This window comes from Lagenorhynchus albirostris, chromosome 3 (genome assembly GCF_949774975.1).
Source record: "Lagenorhynchus albirostris chromosome 3, mLagAlb1.1, whole genome shotgun sequence".
NCBI classification, from domain to species: domain Eukaryota; kingdom Metazoa; phylum Chordata; class Mammalia; order Artiodactyla; family Delphinidae; genus Lagenorhynchus; species Lagenorhynchus albirostris.
This window is the reverse complement of record NC_083097.1, coordinates 111,789,107-111,810,853: the sequence shown is the minus strand read 5'-3', so window position 1 is coordinate 111,810,853 and position 21,747 is coordinate 111,789,107. Positions and strand designations below refer to the sequence as shown.

Here is a 21,747-nt window from a genome sequence, read left to right as displayed (position 1 = left end):
CTTCTCTTTGAAATAAATTTGATAATGACCTACAATTACTAAAACTTGCATGTGTAAAGTGACAAAATGGAAGAAATAAAATGTGCAATTGAAAACCCCTAGTGTCTTCCCAGGGATTGGGGAGAGTGTGACAAATTCAAGAATACTATCCAATCCTCTGCATATTAGATTTGTATGGAATTAGGAAAAATGTGTGCTTGTAATCTTACCCTAAGTCAAACGAATAGACAAATTGTTATACTTACTCTCCATCACTGTGGTTCAAAATAAAAAAACTTTGTGAGTAATAAAAAAAAAGTCTATATCACAAGAATTAATCAAACAGACGATACAAAAAAACTAGTGAAATATAATACCAAGTGATAAAAAACTTATGCTTTATACTCTTTTAAGTCAAACCTTCCAAATATGACAGTGTTACTACATTAGTTAAAAGAGTATTTATGCTATTGGGTTGAATACTTCAGTCAATTCTTCAAATTCGATTTTTATATCTAATCATTCTATGCCTATTGCTTAAAAAACATACTTCTGAAAATCTAAAACTCAAAAGTAAAAATTTCCAATTCTGAGTTTGGTAATAAAATTTTTCATAAATTAAAATTAATAAAGATTTCATAAATACCTTTTAATTTCACATGTATGAATCTTAATCATTTCCTCCATTAAATATTTATGCTGGAATAAAAATTAAGATACTGGGGCTTCCCTGGTGGCGCAGTGGTTGAGAGTCCACCTGCCGATGCAGGGGACACGGGTTCGTGCCCTGGTCCGGAAGGATCCCACATGCCGCGGAGTGGCTGGGCCCGTGAGCCATGGCCTCTGGACCTGCACGTCTGGAGCCTGTGCTCCGTGACGGGAGAGGCCACGGGGTGAGAGGCCTGCATACCGCAAAAAAAAAAAAATTAAGATACTGACTCAACGAGAAAAGATAAAATTGGCTACCTTATTCAGCCATTATAAATTAAAATGTGCAAACTTAACACTAGACAATTCAATTTCTTTCATTTTATTTTTAAGATGGCTCCATTTCTCAGGACAGAACAATACAAATACAAGATTCAGTCCTTGGGACTGGTTGAGACGACATTCATCTGCTCTCCTTAAAGCACTAGCTCAGCTCTCAAAGAGGAATTACAAATCTGAGAAGTTAGGGAAAGGTGTAGACTAGGAATTCTAATTAAACAAGAAAAATCGATTACTGACATTGGTACTCTAATCTTCACATCAGTATTAATACAAACTCAACCCTTTCCAGTCAGGGAACCTGCCATTCCATTCCTAATCAAGTGGTTTTAAAACCTCAAAAAGTAAAAGAATTTCATAAAGGTGTAAACCAATATGTTTCCTTTAGAGTCACTGCAATATAGAAAAGAAATTTTTTTTGTAAGCTTCTCTTTCTGAGTTCTGCAGGCTTCATGGTACTTCAGAGCCCAAATAATCAAGCAGTTCATGACAAAAGATAAAAGTGAAAAAGTAGACACAGAGATCTGTGAAAACTTCGCCCATTTTGCTATAAGTATCCATTGATCGATTTATCACTTCAGCAGGAATTCCGGATAACAGAAGCGCAGCTGTTAGCACTGTTGTCTTTATCTTCTTTTCACCCTGCATAGAGAAAGACTTCAATAAATCTTACAGCTTTCAGAAGACTACTTAAGCTCTATAAAAACATCAGTGCTGCTATTTTTGCCTAACTGATTTCAAAACTGTTAATGAAGTTTCAAAATATCAGTCAATAATATATGAAGAAACATTTACTGAGCATATAATATGTAAAGCAGCAAACTGCTAGGCAATAGGGAAAAGACACCATTCTTGCTATCAAAAGTTTTTAAAAAAAGTCTTATCTTGGAGGCAAGATATAAATAATAATTTAAGATACATACAAAAGCTCAAGACAAAAACAGGAAAAGCATTACCAGACAGGACATAAATAATTGCTAAATGAATGACATGGATGACGTGTGCTATAGTGGCTCAAAGGAGACAGAAATTACTCCAGGGTTTTTACGTATAAGTAAAGCACAGGGAAGGATTTCAGAAGGAAGTGGAATTAAAAACAGGCCTTTAAGAATGAGCAAGATTAAGATGAGCAAAAGTGAGAAGATAAATCTTATTATAAGGTTAAGTCTCATGACAACAAAAGTCAGAAGAGTAATAGGTGTACTGGAGGACAGTGAATAATTTGTAACAGAATCAAAGGAACATTCTGTAGAGTCAGCCCTAATTGCCATCTAAACGAATTCACATTTGTTTACATATGCAGCAGAATATCACTGAACATTTATTTCCTAATATAATTTTCTAGTCTCATTCTTTAAGAGATTCAAGGCTGAATTTTCATTTAATTTATTGATTTGGTATCACCAAATCCAATCACATGGTTCAAAACATTTTAAATATAAAAAGCTATAGTTACCCAAGAGAAATCAAAGCCTATGTCCACAAAAAAACCCACTCAGGAAAGTTCTTTGTTGCTTTAGACATATTAACCAAAAATTGGAAACAACCAAGACGTCCAGCAATAGGTAATTAGACAAATTAATGGATACACTCACTCAACTGGAGCATTACTCAGGAAAAAAAAAAAAAAAAGAGAGAGAGAAAGAGAATGAACTACTTATGCACTCAACAATATGGATGAATATCAAAAATATGATGCTGAATGAAAGAAGCCTTGCACAAAGAAGTACAAACAGGAATGATCCCATTTAAAATAAGTACTAAAACAACCAAAACTAATCTACAGTGGGAAAAAGAAAATCAGACCTTCATGGTGCAGGGGTTGGGACTGCCTGGAAAAGGACATGATGGAACTTCCTGACAGTAATGTTCTAAATCTTAAAGGATTTGGGTTTCACGGGTTGTCAAAACTCATTAAATGGTATAATAAAGACTTGAGCATTTCACCGTATGAAAATTTTACCTCAAAATAACGAAAAATAACCATAAAGAAACACTGAATTGTGTGTGTGTGTATATATATATATATAAACTGAAATGTGTTGGGGTAAAATATACTGATGTCTTCATCTACAACATACTTTGAAATGCATCAAGAAAAAAGATGTATTAAAAAAAGATGTATTGAAAATGGATAGAAAATTGGGTGAATATATGATAAATATAATGAAATGTTCACTACAGAATCTAGGTGGTAAGCATAAACGGGTGTTCACTGCACAATTCTTTCAACTTTTCTGTTGAAACCTGTTAACAACAAAATATTTTGTTGAAGGAAAATTATACAGTAATCTCCCTTCCTTTTCTCTCCCCATTTACCTAGTAACCGACACACACTCTATCACAAATAACGACCGTTAAAAATTTCATGTAATATTCTTCCAGAGTTTCTTTACACATATACAAGCAAAATGAAATACATAGGATTTTCCTCCTTTTTACAAGAAAAAGGAGTATACTATAGATGTTATTCTGTATTTTTATATCTTAATATTTCTTGGCGAGCTTAACATTATCAGTACATGGAGACCTTTATCATTCTGAATGGATAGGCCATAATTTTTTTTAACTAGTCACTTATCAGTAGACATTTAGGTTGTTTCCAAACTTTTGCTATTGCAAAACTAAAATCAGTGTTTCAAGGGTAAATTTCTAAACAAATGCTTTAATTAAAATTACATTTTTGGAGGGGATCAATGAATATACATCTATATCATAAAAAAAGTTTTAATTAAAAAATAAAATTACAGGGCTTCCCTGGTGGCACAGTGGTTAAGAATCCGCCTGCCAGTGCAGGGGACACAGGTTAGAGCCCTGGTCCAGGAAGATCCCACATGCCACGGGGCAACTAAGCCCGTGCGCCACAACTACTGAGCCTGCGCTCTAGAGCCCACGAGCCACAGTTACTGAGCCTGCATGCCACAACTACTGAAGCCTGCGCACCTAGAGCTGGTGCTCCGCAACAAGAGAAGCCATCGCAGTGAGAGGCCCGCGAACTGCAACGAAGAGTAGCCCCCACCCGCCACAACTAAAGAAAGCCCGCACACAGTAAAGACCCAAAGCAGCCAGAACTAAAATAAATAAATAGATAAATTTATTTTAAAAATAAAATAATAAATAAATAAAATTACATACCTTTCTTTACTCTTTTACTTTGTGGATTTGACTATTTGACCCCTCAAAAATATGTTTCAAACCCATTAAACACACACATGAGGTCTATCAGTGCATTACAAATGACTAAGCAAACAGTAAAGTAGCCATTTTTAAGCAAAAATCTCACACAAAAACTCAGTTACACAAGTAAGGTTATCTTCTCTAATGGCAAGGCAAGTTCCTTAAAACTGTATAGCATAATTGGAGTCAAGCTGACCAGATAAACACTGATACTCCCCATGATTCTGCTCTGTAAGTATGGCCAAATATTTCTTACAAATATCAGACCCTTGGCATTAAAGATAAAGCGCACTGTCATTAAGTGTTCAGTAAGGAGCACAGTAAGATAACTGAACCCATTTTAAAAATAACTTCCTTTGTTAAAAACAAAATGTGTTACTAAACTTACTAAGTAACTAAGTTGAACACTTTCTTAGACAAGTACTATTCAAACTCTGTCATGAGGGTTTTCCCCTATTCCATGGTGGACCAACATTTTTGTAAAATATGATAAAAATGTTATGGCAATGTCATATTGCTATACAAGTTTCTAATTACTCACTTTCTGAACTGAACTTATTACAAACAGAAACAAATAGTTTGAAGATCTGCACTTGTGAGCCACTCTTTGAATAGCACTGATTCAGACCATAAGTATAAATAATTTTAAGTTCTTAAAATCATCTAGTTGTTAATCAATCTAAATATATCACCATAATTCAGAAAAAAATTTAATTTACCTTAGGAAAATATTTGTATAGTCCCATGTATGCAAGTTGTAAAGTAAGAAATGGAGCAAATATGGACTGTGAAGACAGAAGATAAAGTTACATATTTCCAACATAATCATTCAAATCACAATAAATCAAACTAACAGCAGTTATAAAGTTCCAAGCAAAAAAACTGTAATAAAATATTTAATTTTAGTGGCTGAAAGGATTCTTGTTTCTGCAAAAGAGTGACAAAAATAAAGAGATTTGATTTCCTTAACATAAAACATGTTTCTCAAGTCACATTCTATCAACATCCTCCAAAATTCCCTCTCTCTTAAAAAGTTATCTTTTAAATAATTTAAAAGGTAACTTCTTAGCGGTGATTGATGTATAATCATCATGCAGTAACATCTCTCTCATCTAGAGGTAATTAACTGACAGTTTGAAAGCATACCTAAAAGGCTCAATACTCAAAAGAGATACCATACATACCTCACTCACACTTCAGGGCAAGGAATGAATTCATCTCTGGCCCTCAAATGACGAGGTGTTTTTATTATAGATAAAATGGCTTGGTTATCTCACTTCTCACACAATAAAACAGAAAAGATCAAAATAATACCTAATTTACATTTATTTCTAAAGTTAGAATAGGGAGTGAAGGAGCAAATATTACTAGATGGAAGAATAGTGAGAGCAGTGATTAATAGCTGAAAATCTGACAGCAAAAAAAACACCCAGAAAGCCAAAAAACCTCACACGAAATGAGGTACAAAAATAGGACATAATTTTAAAAGCATGGAAGTACAGAGCCCTTTAGATAATACAAAAAAAGTAGCTATACATCTCACTAAACGCTGAAAGCTATGATGCCAATTTATCATAAGGAAAAAAAAAATCGAATCTGTTCAACAGATTCTCTTTAAGAAAAAACTGGCATAAAAATAGACTTTCAGGGACTTCCTTGGTGGCACAGTGGTTAAGAATCCGCCTGCCAACGCAGGGGACACAGGTTCGAGCCTCGGTCCGGGAAGATCCCACATGCCGTGGAGCAACTAAGCCTGTGTGCCACAACTACTGAGCCTGCAAGCCACAAGTACTGAGCCCATGTGCCACAACTATTGAAGCCCATGTGCCTAGAGCCCATGTTCCGTAACAAGAGAAGCCACCGCAACGAGAAGCATGCACACCACAAAAAATAATAGCCCCCACTTGCTGCAACTAGAGAAAGGCTACGTGCAGCAACAAAGACCCAATGCAGGCAAAAATAAATAAATAAAATTTTTTTTTTAAAAGATGGGAATTTCCATTAAAAAAACAGACTTTTAAAAACTTTTTTTCTGGGCTTCCCTGGTGGCACAGTGGTTAAGAATCCACCTGCCAATGCAGGGGACACGGGTTCGAGCCCTGGTCCAGGAAGATCCCACATGCCGCAGAGCAACTAAGCCTATGAGCCACAACTACTGAGCCTGCACTCTAGAGCCCGCGAGCCACAACTAGTGAAGTCCACGTGCCTGGAGCCTGTGTTCCGCAGCAAGAGAAGCCACCACAATAAGAAGCCCGTGCACCGCAACAAAGAGTAGCCCCTGATCGCCCTAACTAGAGAAAGCCCGCGTGCAGCAACGAAGACCCAACGCAGCCAAAAATAAATAAATAAAATAAATTTTAAAAATAATAATAATAAAAACTTTTTTTCTTAATAACATAAACCTTAATTATCTGAAAATTTACTTATGTGGCTGGTACTTGGTAGGTATTCTTAAAATGTCTACTGAATGGAAACACCTCAAAGAGCAAGACACTGTTATGCTTTTCTTCTTTCCTCCACATACTATGAAACAAAAGGACCAATAAATCCCAACTTTCACTGAACAGCCATGGCATATGAAGGTACAACAAAAATGGACTGCTCCTATGATAATACTACACTATAAAATGCAGAATGCCTTCTGAACCATAAAAAAATTACATCACATCCAGGACCATAGGAACTGCATTTTAATATTTCAAATTTGAAAAGTGGTAATTAATATCTCTATATATGTAGGTAATTTACCCTTTGGTTTTGGAATCAAAGTGCTTGGGTTTAATCCCTGCTGTCACTTAGTAGTGTGACCCTGGACAAATGATTTCACCTCTCTGAGTCTTCATTCCTTCATCTATAAAACAGATTCAAATGATACCTGGTTCACTAGGGGCAGTACAGGAATAAAGATGCAGACATAGAGAATGGACTTGAGGACATGGGGAGGGGGAAGGGTAAGCTGGGACGAAGTGAGAGAGTGGCATGGACATATATACACTACCAAATGTAAAACAGATAGCTAATGGGAAGCAGCCGCATAGCACAGGGAGATCAGCTCAGTGCTTTGTGACCACCTAGAGGGGTGGGATAGGGAGGGCGGGAGGGAGATGCAAGAGGGGGGGATATGGGGATATATGTATATGTATAGCTGATTCACTTTGTTATAAAGCAGAAACTAACACACCATTATAAAGCAATTATATTCCAATAAAGATGTTTAAAAAAAATGATACCTGGTTCAAGGATGAGGTTAAATGAATTAATATATGTAAAGCACTTAGAATGTTACTTAGCATGTAGAAAGATTTTAGCAATTATTATCAGGCTCTGTATTTAACCAGAACACCTCATTCTATACCTAAGGCGAATAGCAGTTTATAACACATCTCCAAACATCCACATGAATCTAGTAAATATTAAGTTACTGTTGGCAATGAATCTTACAAAAGCACTCATTATTATAATCAATTTGCATTTTCCACTGTTTCTTACCAAATATTTGCAAACAAAAGCTCTGACTCCAAAGGCAAGAAGAGCACATCCCACCAATCTAAATATTCGAAAAGAGTCAAATTCTTCAGTTGTATTTCCATCCTCTTGGTTGGGTTTTTCACTAATCAACTGTTTCCTTAGCTTCATTGCTTCTTCAAATCTGGAGAGGTACTGTTCTAGGCCATGGCGAGAACCCCTCTGGACAGTGTCTGCTGTCAGGTCTCCTCTGTTGCGCTGCCGGAGCTCAAGGCTTACATCCATACTGCACTCAGGAGGTTTAATGAAAGAGTCCAATTTGTCTCCCAGCTGAGTCCCCTTTACCTCGGCCACACCACTCTGCTGGTCAGTTGTTCCTGTACTGACCGAATCACCCAGCACTACTCGCTTTGAAACTGAAGGAATGGTGAGGGAGTTCAGTTTATCACTGTCCTGCTGCTTTGATTTTGTTTGACTTTCTTCTTCTGAGAAAAGAAATTTAGAAGACTTAAGTATTACATACTGGCAAACATCTTTCTTATTACTATTTAAAAATATGCCACTAGAGCTAGAACTTCACAGCCTCTGAATTTAATACTGATTCTTCATAAGACAAACTAGTTCCTTCCTCTACACACTCAAAATGTCAAAATACCCCAAACTTTGGAGGTAGAAGATAACGCTATTATACAAATTGGGAAAGACAGGGATGGAGATTTTTTTAAATCTGTATTTTTAATATTACATTTCTGAATCCAGAGTCCTGTCAGCACAGGGTGTGGCATATACTACAGCTACAGTTTACGTAATCCTTCTACTGTAATCTGGCAGCCATTAGCAGGTATTTAAGCAGTTTTAAGATGCTGTTCCGGTTTAAAACAAAACAAAGGGGAAAAAAACCTTTAATGACAGATAAAATAAAAATTTCAAAGCAAAATAACAAAGTAGAAGCTTTAGGAAAGAATAAATATTCTACTATTAATCATTAAAGGGGAAAATGCGTCTTCTAACGATTGTTCTAGAATTTGAAATAGGGCTCTTACCTCTCTTGGCAGTTTTCAATCGCAAACCTGTAAACTGTCTAAAAGTTCAGAGCTATATATCTAAAGCCCCACAGAGCAGAAGTCACAAGGATCTAAGGAACATGCAATCAGTGACTAAAGGCCAAATATTAAAGGCAACGCTCAATGGAAATTTAGAGAACACTAGCTCATACTGAGTGTTCAGTAAATATTCACATGAAAAAAAATTTTAAGAAACTCATTGTACATGTCATTGGGGGAGAAATGAGGAGCTCTTTTCAGTGTTAAATGCAGTTCCTGACATCACTCACATCAATCTCAGCACACTAGGAGATAAGGCCTCAGATGGGCACGTCCCACTTGTTGGGTTTCTAAAGAACGGTCCCTCCAATTTTTTTCACCTGTTTAAGAAGACCTGTAGATGACAGTGTGGAGAGCACCGAACACAGACACTAGGATTTAACCGTAAGAATCTCTGATCCAAGGAAGAACCAGGCGGCAGTTCAGTAAAGACAAGCTCATGCAGGCCGACAGAGTTACAGCAAAAGGCAAACGAAGGTACAAGCCAGGGAATGCACTGGAAGGGAAAGCATTTGGAAAGGAAATAAAGGCAGGCAATCTTCCCGACGGGCACAATAGACAGAGCAGTCTAGGGATAAAATGTGTGCACTTCAAGAGAGGCGAGGGAGTGGGGAAGGAGGAAGGGGGCCGTCTCAGGGTAACTGGGCAAAGGGCACCAGGGCAGAGGGTCTCAGGAGCGAGAGTTTCGCAGCCCGCGGCGGAGGTGGAGGCAACCTAAGGGCGGAGCCCCCGGAAAACTGAGGGAAGAGACTAGAAACGTCGTGGGGTTACGAAGTGCGAACTGGGGATATCATCAAAGGGACGGGGCCAGAGGGGGAGATCAGAAAGCAGGGTTTGGTCAAAAAGGTCAGCAGGGTGGAGAAGGGAAAGGAAGAATGATCCCGAAGACTCAAAAGGGATGGGCAGGAGACTGTGGGGAAACGGAGGTTCTCACCGGCGCCGCTCCCCGGCCTGTGAAAGCCCATGATTCGGTTGATGCGCTGTTCCGAGTTCATGAGCAGCTTTCTCCGCCGCAGCTCGGCCCGACGCTGGGAAGCCGACAGGCCTGAGCCCGCCGGGGCCCCCGGCCGGTCCCCGCTGTCGGTAGCGATGGTGACCGGCTCCATCTTCCCCTCCACAATCCGGGAGTGGTGACGGTGACAGCAGCGGGAGCCGCGGCGACGAAGACTCCTGGCCCGGCCGCAGAGCAAGCGTCCCTCTACCTCTGTAGACCCGCCCCCTGCCCTAGCGCTTGGCCGCATATGCAGCCTAAGCACGCGCGCCGCCTGACGGGACCAAGCGCGAGCCTTGCGCCGCCATCTTGAGTGAGGGCATCGCTGGAAGCTTCAGTTCCTCCCGCCTGGGCTGGCCCTCGTTGCTCCTCTCCCCCTACCAGCGGTCCCCTGTGGCGTTCCCTCGGAAGTGAAGAAAACCGGCACCTAGCCTGACGCACGGAAAACGTATGGGAGCGAGGAATAAGCTCTTCCTACCTGGTGCCAGGAAGTAAAATGGAGATTGCAGCGGCAGGCACTGGTTTCCAGTGATTTTCTTCGGCCTCGCTTATAGGCTTCGGGAATGCGTAACTCCGAGAGCGACGCTTTAGGGACCCTTGCGGTTGGGATTTGTTATTGGTGCTGATTCCTCATCTTCAGTAGTGCTACTACCAAATACACACCTGGTTCGTTCCAGGCTTTCCTCGTGTCTTTGTTCAAGACTTTCCCAGTGAAGCCTTCCCTTTCCGTTCTATTTAAATTTCCACCTCTTCTCAACACTCCTTATTCTCCTTATGTGCCTTTTCTCAACAGTTACAACCGACTCGAAAGCTGAATGTACTTGTGTTTATTATCTGCTTCTTACTAAAATGTAAGCTCCATGAAGACAAGTAATGTGTTTTGTTCACGGCTGCAACTCCTAGAACAGTGTGAGCGCTTAACAGGGTTGCCTTATCCATTAGGCCATGGTGAGGGCCCACAATAGGGGCCCAAGAAAATGTTTTGTTTTGAATTTTTTTAATGGAAGTATAGTTGATTTACAATATTGTATTAGTTTCAGGTGTACAGCAAAGTGATCTGGTTATACATATTGACATATATATATGTACATGTCTATGTTCTTTTTTACATTATTCTTTTCCATTATAGTTTGTTACAAGATATTGAATATAGTTCCCTGTGCTATACAGTAAACCCTTGCTGTTTATCTATTTTATATATGGAAGTCTGCATCTGTTAACCCCATACTCCCAATTTATCCCTCCCTTGCCCTTTGGTAACCATGAGTTTGTTTTCTTTGTGAGTCTGTTTTCTAAATAAGTTCATTTATTTGAATATTTTTTTAAAATCAGAAGAAAAGTGTAGTAATAATTTTTGTATAATGATGAATCAAGCCTGGATTGTAGTCATTCTCATACTAACACAGTCATAAAATATAATTTTAAATATGCTTTTATAGAGGAAGGAGCCCACAAAAGCAAAATATCCACAGCCCACAAAAGTCATAATGCAGCCCTGGTGCACAGTAATGACTAAGTGAATGAGTAAATGAATGAAGGAATTAAATCCCTTGTCAACCCTTGCTGAGAGGACGCCATGGCCAGTTCGTACCTGAGGCTGCAGGGGGTGAGGCAGCCTAGTGTGTCCCCTGCAATGAAGCCTGCTCAAAGTCAGCAAGTGGGTGAAAAACCCTGCTTAGATAGAAGGTAATAAAATACTGTTTTTAACTGTTAGTCATCTGACCCTGTCTCAGACAGAAAAGGATTATGAAAAAAAGTAAAAACAAACAGCAACTTATCTTTTGGGTTCAACAACGTAAGGAACTCAGGTATAAACATTGAACATTCCCCTTTGATTGGATGATAGCTAAATCTCAGGGACATGCCCTAGCTAGTAATTTTAAAGCATTAGAAAAGGTTTCCCTGCATATCTGTACAGATCTACATCTCTGAGGCCCAGACTGTGCCTTAAAAACTTCTACAGTTGAAATAATTAAGTACTAGTAATAAGTGTGCACAACTTGATGAGGTAAAATCCTGATGAGTCAAGACCAAATACAGTTCCATGGTAGACAAAAGATTTTTTTCACTTGAGATAGCATATAGAAACCAAATGGATATTTTGATAGATGTGTTGATGTATGATGGCTGATGGAGTCAGGTAAGAATTTAAAGTGTCAAGATTTCATATTACATGCTTACTTATTTCTGGGAAACCATTTCCCTATGGGGTTTCCATAGTTATTAAATTTCCTTGTGCTTCTCAGTGGTATATGATTCCTTACTAAATGATGTGCATACTTAATGATTCTTGTCTTAATTTCTGTCTCCCTCACTATAGACTTTACAAGGGCAAGCCCACCTCCATCTCTTTTTCTTGTGTGTGTGTTATTTTTTTGGTCTTGTTTTTATATTCCTTTAAAAAATTTTTAAATTAAAAAAAATTTTTTTTTCCATTTTTAAAAATTGACCCCTTTGCCCCATGCTTAGCACTGAGAGCTCTAGATTAAATTTACCTGAATAGTTGCAGAAATTTTTCTTTTGTGCCAAATCTTGGCATTTTCAATGAGTTTTATGTATAATTTTTATTTGATCCCAGCATTGTTTAGGTAGGCTAATATTAATACTTTATTGACAAATTGTAGCTACAAACTGACAAATATGTATGAACATATTGAGTCATAAGTAATAAAAGTAGAATTCAAATTCTCGGGTTAAATATAGACAGTAAGTTCATGCTTGGACACCTCTCTACTACATATAGCAATCAGTAACAGTTAAAAACATAAAGAGAGGGACTTCCCTGGTGGTCCAGTGGTTAAGAATCCGCCTTCCAATGCAGGGGACGCAGGTTCAATCCCTGGTCAGGGAAATAGGATCCCACATGCCACAGAGCAACTAAGCCCACGCACCACAACTGAGCCCACACACTGCAACGAAGATCCCGTGCACCTGCAACTAAGACCCGATGCAGCCAAATAAATAAATATTTTTTAAAAAAACATAAAGGGAAAAAAAAAAGATAGCTGGCCTCAAAAACAAGAGAAACATCTCAGCAGATCAAAGTATCAGAAACAGCACAGTGGAGCTAAAGTCAGGTGCCTGTTGGGCTGCAGATCCAGAAGCTGGCAATGGTAGCGTGTAAGAGGACCTGAAAGTGCTCCACGTGAGACAAAGGGATGAACAGGACAAACTCACTGCTTGAGGTCTGCCCTCCCTGAAAAATATTCAAAATATCATTTGCTATTGGACTTCAGCTTAATAAACAGAGAGGCAGAAGAGAGGGCAACAACTAGACTTCCCACTGTTTGTGACTGGAATGGTGATATCCCCAAATCACGGCAGGAGCCCTAAAATACCTCCATGAGCCCTAGTTTTGGGAAAAAGCAACTAGAAAACCCATAGACAGGGAGGGGGAAAGCTTGGACTGAGAGAGATGTGCTAAAATAAAAATAACCCTCCCAATCAAATAAGCCTAGAAACCCAAATTCTAACAAACATGAAGAAATACGACATTTAAATTCTGCCACCCAAATTAAAAATTGGAATTCACTCCAGAAAGAATGTTATAGAACAATTTTAATACATTATTGAACAAAATAGGCAGAAATTAATCAAAAATAAGGTTAGTTATACAAATATAAAAATCAATAGATGAGATTAAACTCCAACTGGACGTAGTCACAGAGGAATTAGTCACAAGAGGAATTCTGGAGACTTCCCTGGTGGTCCAGTGGGTAAGACTCTGCACTCCCAATGCACTCCCGGGGCCCGGGTTCCATCCCTGGTCAAGGAACTAGATCCCTCACGCATGCCACAACTAAGAAGTCTGCATGCCGCAACAAAGAGCCCGTGTGCCGCAACTAAGACCCGAGCAGCCAAAATAAATTTTAAAATAAATAAATATATATTTTTTTAAAAAAGGAATTCTGAAGGTAAAAAAAGAATAGAGGGAATGACAGAAGCAAATATTTTAAGAGAAAACATATGTCAATTATACCTAAGTTTTAAAAATAAATAAAAATTTTAAACGTAACTGAGAATTCTCCAGAATTGAAGATAGACAAGGATCTCCAGATTAAAGCATGCTCTGAAAAGCAAGCAGGGTAAACAGTAAACTCAGAGTATTAAAACTATAGAATATTAAGGATAAAAGAAAAATCTTAAAAGCTAACAGATTATCTTCAAATAAACAATTAGACTTACAGTAGGCATCTTATCAGTAACAAAAGGGTCCACAAGACAGTGAAGTAGTATCTTAAACATATTGAGAATTAAAAAATTGAAAACGCTTTCAATCTAGAATTTTATTTTAATTTATTTTTTTTTTGCGGTATGTGGGCCTCTCACTGTTGTGGCCTCTCCCGTTGCGGAGCACAGGCTCCGGACGCGCAGGCTCAGCGGCCATGGCTCACGGGCTCAGCCACTCCACGGCATGTGGGATCTTCCCGGACCGGGGCACGAACCCGTGTCCCCTGCATTGGCAGGCGGACTCTCAACCACTGTGCCACCAGGGAAGCCCCCAATCTAATATTTTAAACCTAGCTGTTCTTGAAGAGTGAGCATCCAGAATTTGGATTGTGACTTCCCAGACACTGACTCAGGTTTAAAGAACCTTCAGCAATAGTTTTCCATTTACTTAATTTGGGTGCAAAACATAGCACTACTCAGTGACTGTCAAGTTATTCATACCAATTTAAATAACTAATCACAGTATGTTAGCTCTTTCAATTAACTTTATTGAATAGCCAAATTGATAAGTTAGCACAGTTCAAACGGTTATTTGCATGGGTTACAAATGACTTTTTTTTTTACAGGAATAAAACAGTGAAAATTACAAACTGTAAAAAGGAAGACATCTTGTCTCTAACGTTTCAGAGAAGCAAGATTTAACACAGCACATTGAAGATCAATACATTTTTGAATTTGAAAACAAGAATTTAATGTTACAATATTATACACTACTTTACAAAATTAAAATTTCTATATAAGGATTATATTTGTAATGGTTAACGAAATCTTGAAATCACATTTAGTGGTCCCCTAGATAACAGCTGTTATTCATCTTTGATTAGAAGAAAATCTTTTATTCTAATTATTGTAAAACAGTCTATTAGACTCAATATATTACATTAAATTAAAACAATAAAATATATGCAAACTAAAATAAATGCTACAGCTTGAGGGAATATTAATGTGCCAGACTTACAGAAATGTTATTTTAAAAATCCTAGAAATTAGAAAAATAGAGTACTTTTTATGGTAGAACTGCCATGCTCAGATTTAAATACCAAGATTGCCCTTGTCAGTTATTTTAGTAGCTGCAGATCTGTAGAAAATTCAAGGGTCTTTCATAATTTACAACTACAATAAAAAAAATATGGCATAGTGTAAATACTAGTTGCTTTACATCAAAAAGTAATACAAGATGAGATAGCAGGTAGTGCCCTAATTTAAAAAAAAAAAAAAAACTAAACTAAACAACACATTCAATATTGCAAAAAATAATTGCTTCATATCAATATCTCCAAAAGTTTCATTCATTCCCTCATTACTGGGAGAACAAACATTGTGAATCCTTACTAAAGTTATGTTTTTTATGACCTGACTATTATAAAATTATTCTGGATTGCACATGTTATGCAATATCTAAAATAATTTTTTAAAGTAAATTTGTGTAATACACTAACAAAGCATGTTGTAATAACAAGAGTCATACCCACTTAGGGATAAAAGTGAGGCACAAGGAAGATTATTGTCCCTAGGAGCACAAACTTTTCCCTCTGGAAGATTCTTTACTACTATTAAAAAAGAACCTACAATATCAACATTTAAAATTCACATTATGAACAGAATTTTAGTTATTTTAAGAAACATCAGTGCATAATAATGACTCAGTTTCTTCAAAAGAGGGGAAAATATAAATGTATTCTAACTAGCTACAATTTGAAAATTGCTTCCTAATAAATGAAGCAGCTTTCAAGAAAATTTCCAGTTCAATGTACCACTTGTATACTGAAAATAAACCTTAACACTGCTTAAGGGAGATAATATTTTTATAGAACACAATTATTTTGATCTTGCTGGCAAGCAGTAGTATATACTCTAGTGGGACCTGTTTCTTCCCTACCCCAAAACAATTCAGTTAAAGTCAGCTCATATTGATGTAAACCTGAAAGTTACTATTTCATTGGTGATCATATGAGATCAAGATTGTAAACACATTTTTCTAACCCATTAAAACAAAGAAACAAAAATCTTTTCATCAAGTACTATTCATGAACAACTTTTACTTTAAGAAGTTCATATAAGACAAGATGAATCTGTGAAAACTGGACCAAACTCTTTTAAAGATATTTTATCACGGCACTTTAAACATACAGATGTATAATTTACCTATTTGTAAACAAAATTCACTGAATAGTTTTGACTATAATATTTCTCTGGCCAAATCAAAAAGCAGTTTCTTAAGCATGTTCAGGAATCAAGTTTCTTTTGTAATTTTCATAAATCAGATTTGTGTAATCTTAATATCCACTAAACCAAATAGTGGCATTCATGCTTTAATTTTTAATATCCAAGAATAAATCTTATGAGCAGCTTCCAATTTAATTATTAAACTCCTTAGAAAAATGTTACTGATGCATTTGAGACAGCATTTAAGAAACCTTCAATTTCTTTCATTCATACTCATTTCACCAATATAATGCTTTTATTATACATCACAGAGCAAAAATGTACCAAATAAAACCCACTTAAAGGATCAAGATAACTAAGTTTCTCATCTCCTTATTATCATTGCAAGTCCCAACGTATTTATGAAGACAGCTCAGATTCTTTTCACTGCAGAATAAGACAGTGTGTCCAACCAAGTCTTCTGCAGTCAAATCAGAAAACTACATATAGTTTTCACCTCAAATCAGGGACATTCTTCTTCAAGTATAGAGAATACTGACAGATTTTAAAGCTTGACTGTATCACTTCATAGTCTTCTCAAGCTAGACTAGAGTTAGTTTACTCTAGTTTTAGTTAACATAATGATCCTTTTTCTTCCTTAAAAAAACAACTGTGGGGGATGGATTCTAGTTTTCCAACATATTATTTACTTAAGAAATTTTTTGATTTTAAAAAGATCATTATCAATGGATTTGTAACTTCCCTGCAACATTTAGTCTTGTGAGGTTTTAAATGTAGCAGCCAAAAATTCAGAAAAAAATGAGAAATATACATTTGGAACACAGAAGTCTTTATTTTACAAAATGTACTTTGCCTCTGCAATACTGTCTTATTTCAATCCATAACAACTCAAACATAATTGGCAGCAAAGGAAAAAAGGTATCCAATCGTATATAGATATATTTTGATTTAAAAAATACAGTATTTCAGAGTCGCATGTTTGCTGTGTTCCTTTATTTGCTATAGTTTGTTGAGATCACAGTGAGAACATATAATCATCACATTAGTCCACAAACCTAATAGAAAGGAAAGTATTACACATTTTCAGGTGTTCTGCATTATTGTAACTTTCCTTAGAAATTACTAAGTATCTTCATTTGTTCATTTATTCACTTGCTGTTGTATATGCAAGAGGAATTCATAATATGATAATGCAGATTCTGTTCTGTCTTCTACCATGTTTTGAAGGAAGTTTGCTTTCATTGGACTCTCATCCCTTAGGAATAAAAGACAAATATTTACATACATTAGACAAAATGTAATAGTAACATAAACAGTGGATTTGTCACAAAGCTTTTGACACACATTTTGCTAATAACTGGATATAAAGCATAACTTAGTACTATTTATTAAAAAAAATTTCTTTTTCTATATTCTTCTAAAGAGTTTACGGGAATTCCCTGGCAGTCCAGTGGGTAGGACTTTGCACTTTCACTGCCGGGGCCGGGTTCCAACCCTGGTCGGGGAACTAACATCCTGTAAGCTGCTCAGTGTGGCCAAATCAATCAATCAATCAATCAATAGTTTGCTTAAGCAAAAGGTCACACATATTTGAGTCACAAGGACTCAAAACAGGTCCTTGAAAGGCCAAATTGTTTCACTATCAGTAAATGACAAATTCAACTTACCTTATTACATAAAGTATTGGGTAAAATGGTCTCTGTTCTCTAAGCCAAGAGATGAAAGCTATTGTTCTGGCAGATTCTGGTGTATCAAGTTCTGGAAGGTCTGTCTATTAAACAAAAACCAGCAACATCCAACTTATTCTAACCATCTACATTGTTTTTCAAACTTTATCTTGTATATGAATCACCTGGGGATCTTGCTGAACTGCAGACATTGATTTAGGAGGTCTGGGGAGGAGCCTGAGATTCTGCATACCACAGTTTTCTAGTAAGGGGTTGGAAACTTCTTAAAGGGACAGATAATAAATATTTTAGGTTGGCAGGTCATTTGGTCTCTGTTGCAATTCTCAACTCTGCCACTGTTCCACTGAAGTTGCCATAGACTATACATTATAACATCTAGAATTAACTGATCCATTCAGGCAGTTATTACAAATATATCCATTTCTTATCTCCTCATTACTTAAAATGCCTAGTCATCCAGACCAGCCATTAAGCTACTGCTTATCCTAGATAGAATCCTGACATATATGTCTTTTAAATATATAAATCTCCTAATGACTTTTATAAATGAAGTTAAACCCATAAATACGAAAAGATGCTGACATAAAACATATTCCAAAGCTGGTGACAAACTGAGAGTTGAAACTGAAAAATATGATGTGAAATAAGACCATGTTATAATTAATTCTAACTTTAAAATTCACAGCTATCCAAACAGTACATAGTTTCACACATGCTTTCTCATGTGTTATTTCAAATACTCCTCCATAAGCAATAGCATTCTTATGTTACAAACGAGGCTTGACCAGGTTTGACAAACCTGGTCAAGTCAAGGTTAGTGACTTGACAAAGGTCACAGAGCTAGTGACAGAGAGTCCACTATTACACTGTCCAATAATCAATATAAATCCAACTGACACTGGTCACAAGTCATTTGCTTGTGTGGAAATTAGCTTAGTTCTTACTCCAAAGCAGCGGTTAAAAGGACCCTGCCAAAGAACAATGAAATCACCTGCAAAAACACAAAACACAGAAACAAAAGAGCCCTAACACTAATGCCAACAGCAGCAAACTTTTTTGGCCATTAACTAAATTCCTTACTTTCTCCCTAAAATAGTACACACACATAAGAATAAGTCAGTCAAAGATGCAAAATAACGTAAAGAATGCCTTTAAAATATAGCTATGATTTCAAAATAGGATGTTCATGTTTTTGCCACATTTGAAATGCCTTTAAGCCTATTACAATCACTATAATTACATAATCTTACCATAGTCTGTGGAATTAATGCATAGTTTTCAACTCCTAGAACTTGACTGAGAAAATTCTGTCGACAATTTCTTCCAACCCAAAGCATTAGTACCTATGGACGGGAAGAAAACTATTTTGAGATGTAGCTTAACAGTGAGCTGTTGACTTACCTTTAACCACTGACTATGTTTCAAAAGATCAGAAAGATGAGTACGTATACTGAGATTGTACAGCCTTCAACTGAAGTAATGATAACTACCATTTACCATGATGAGACATTCTATGCTTGGCATGAAAGGAGACTATGGAGGGATAAGTGGCTAATACAAAAATATACAGATTAAATAGCATATAATCTGTTAAGGAAGAGAGATATCAAGAGGAATGAAGGTAGTAGTATGCAGAGAGAAGAATCCAGCGCAGTCAAGACTACTCACAGAGCCTGCATCCATGAGGAAAGCTCCATCCCTGCTCAGCTTCTCCACTGAAAGCTGAAGAATAGGTGGCTGAGGTATAGTGCGATCATTGATGTTGATTGCACCCTAAAGAATTAAGCAAAAGATTAAAGCTTTTAATCATGTACCACAATGTTCATTGCAGCAGTATCTACAATAGCCAGGACACGGAAGCAACGTAAGTGTCCATCAACAGATCAATGGATAAAGATGTGGAACATATATACAATGGAATATTACTCAGCCATAAAAAGAAACGAAATTGAGTTATTTATAGTGAGGTGGAGGGACATAGAGTCTGTCATACAGAGTGAAGTAAGTCAGAAAGAGAAAAACAAATACTGTATGCTAACACATATATATGGAATCTAAAAAGAAAAAAAAGGTTCTGAAGAACCTAGGGTCAGGACAGGAATAAAGACGCAGACGTAGAGAATGGACTTGAGGACACAGGGAGGGGGAAGGGTAAGCTGGGACGAAGTGAGAGAGTGGCATGGACATATATACACTACCAAATGTAAAACAGACAGCTAGTGGGAAGCAGCCGCATAGCACAGGGAGATCAGCTCAGTGCTTGGTGACCACCTAGAGGGGTGGGATAGGGAGGGTGGGAGGGAGATGCAAGAGGGAGGGGATATGAGGATATATGTATACATATAGCTGATTCACTTTGTTATACAGCAGAAACTAACACAACACTGTAAAGCAATTATACTCCCATAAAGATGTTAAAAATAAATAAATACATAAATAAATAAAGTAAAAAAAAGACTAAAACTTTTAGATACCAGTAATAGGGAGCCACAATTAAACAAACAAAAATTTTAATGAGTGTTACCTCTGAGACTTTGGAACTTATTTAGGTAAATCACAATTATTCATATTTAAATATAAAGAAGAGGAAGAAATATGTATCACTTATCTAAACAAAGTCACCATGAATCCCAATAAAGCCAAAATAATTTCTGATCTTAATTATTATTTTAAAAACTAATACAATAAATGCAATCAATATCATGTATCCTGAATGGATAAATGACATTAGTAAGATCCAAATAAAGTCTGGAATTTAGTTAATAATAACAGATGATTGCGTGGCTTAGATCAATGTACACATCCTGAGGGAAGAGTAAGTCTAATGCAAATGAGTTTTTCTCCAATTTAATATTTATTAAGGCCAGAAATGGAAGGTTTTCATTTATAATTGAGTATAGTACTGCCATCTTAAAACACACACACACACACACACACACACACACACACACACACACACCTTTAAATATTTATAACTATTCATTTTTGACAAAAAGTTGATTTAAGTACTAAAACTTGGTACTTAATTAACCTTATCTAAAGGAGAAAGTAAATAAAATACTGACTTGTCAAGGGGTACTACCTTGATAAGGCTTTAGCTCTACCAGGAACTATTAATCACAGCACCTTAAGACCTCTGGCCTTAGGGTGTGTGGGCAGCTAAAGAGACTATAACTTAAATACAGCCATTCAGAAATTAATGTGAACTAAGAAAAGAGAGCCTTGTCCTTCTCTGGTGATAAAGATGGGAAGCTATCAGTGGCTCTGTTTTCTAGTCTGGTAGAAAAGGCCAATCTGAAACAATGAGGCAATGCAAGGGAGTCTATGAATCTGAGCTAGACCTGAGTTTAGTTATACCCTAGCCTTTCATGTGGTTTGTGTTTGAGTGCCACATCAGTCCCCTTTCCTTCCTAAGCTTGCTTGCAGAAAAGAGAGTCCTGATAAATACACCACCGAAAGTCCTAGTAGTGCTTGTCTTTGAATGTATATGAGTGATTTATTTTTCTTCTTTCTAGTGGTTTCTGTATTATACGCATCTAATATATTGCATTTGTATTTATGTTAATTTGCTTTTTTTTAATGTGAGAAAAAGACAGGTCCAGTTAGTTGAACTTGTCAAACACAGGATTAATCTTGAGTTATTATTTTTGTAATACAAACTAATAATGTCATCAACAGTTTTCATTTGCTAAAAAGTTACCTCAAATTTCACACGTAATTTCTTCTTTATTATGCAAGGTACCCCAAAATCTTTAAACTCCGAAAAGGTTTTAACCAAAATATTACTTCCAACATATATATCCTAATTTGATCACAATGTAGGAAGAAAGGTTATGATTTAACATTTTCATGCTTGTAGCTTCAACTCAGGTTAATTTCCTATCAAGGGAAAATAATGTTACAACTTACCAGATAAATATTTTCTCTTTAATTCAGGGACAACATTACACTAAACATTGAC

General features: G+C 36.8%; 2 protein-coding genes across 3 annotated transcripts in view; both read right to left on the bottom strand.

Annotated features, from left to right (window-relative positions):
* Positions 1 to 993: 993 nt before the first annotated feature.
* CAMLG (calcium modulating ligand) lies at positions 994 to 10,136 on the bottom strand. The gene is made up of 4 exons (XM_060146249.1): positions 9,646 to 10,136; positions 7,633 to 8,093; positions 4,863 to 4,928; positions 994 to 1,608 (listed from the first exon to the last, which is right to left on the bottom strand). Exons 1-4 carry the CDS (start codon positions 9,950 to 9,952, stop codon positions 1,417 to 1,419), a joined length of 1,026 nt encoding a protein of 341 aa, XP_060002232.1. The 5' UTR covers positions 9,953 to 10,136; the 3' UTR covers positions 994 to 1,416.
* Positions 10,137 to 16,910: 6,774 nt separating this feature from the next.
* The window catches only part of SEC24A (SEC24 homolog A, COPII coat complex component), a 59,560-nt gene continuing 54,723 nt past the window's right edge, over positions 16,911 to 21,747 (bottom strand). For both annotated transcript variants that reach the window (XM_060143628.1, XM_060143629.1), the window contains 4 exons: positions 19,455 to 19,559; positions 19,037 to 19,129; positions 17,766 to 17,869; positions 16,911 to 17,353 (listed from right to left, as the gene is read on the bottom strand). In XM_060143628.1, the coding sequence (XP_059999611.1) occupies positions 17,239 to 17,353; positions 17,766 to 17,869; positions 19,037 to 19,129; positions 19,455 to 19,559 (417 nt within the window). In that variant the 3' untranslated portion in view covers positions 16,911 to 17,238. The remainder of the gene's footprint in view (positions 17,354 to 17,765; positions 17,870 to 19,036; positions 19,130 to 19,454; positions 19,560 to 21,747) is intronic.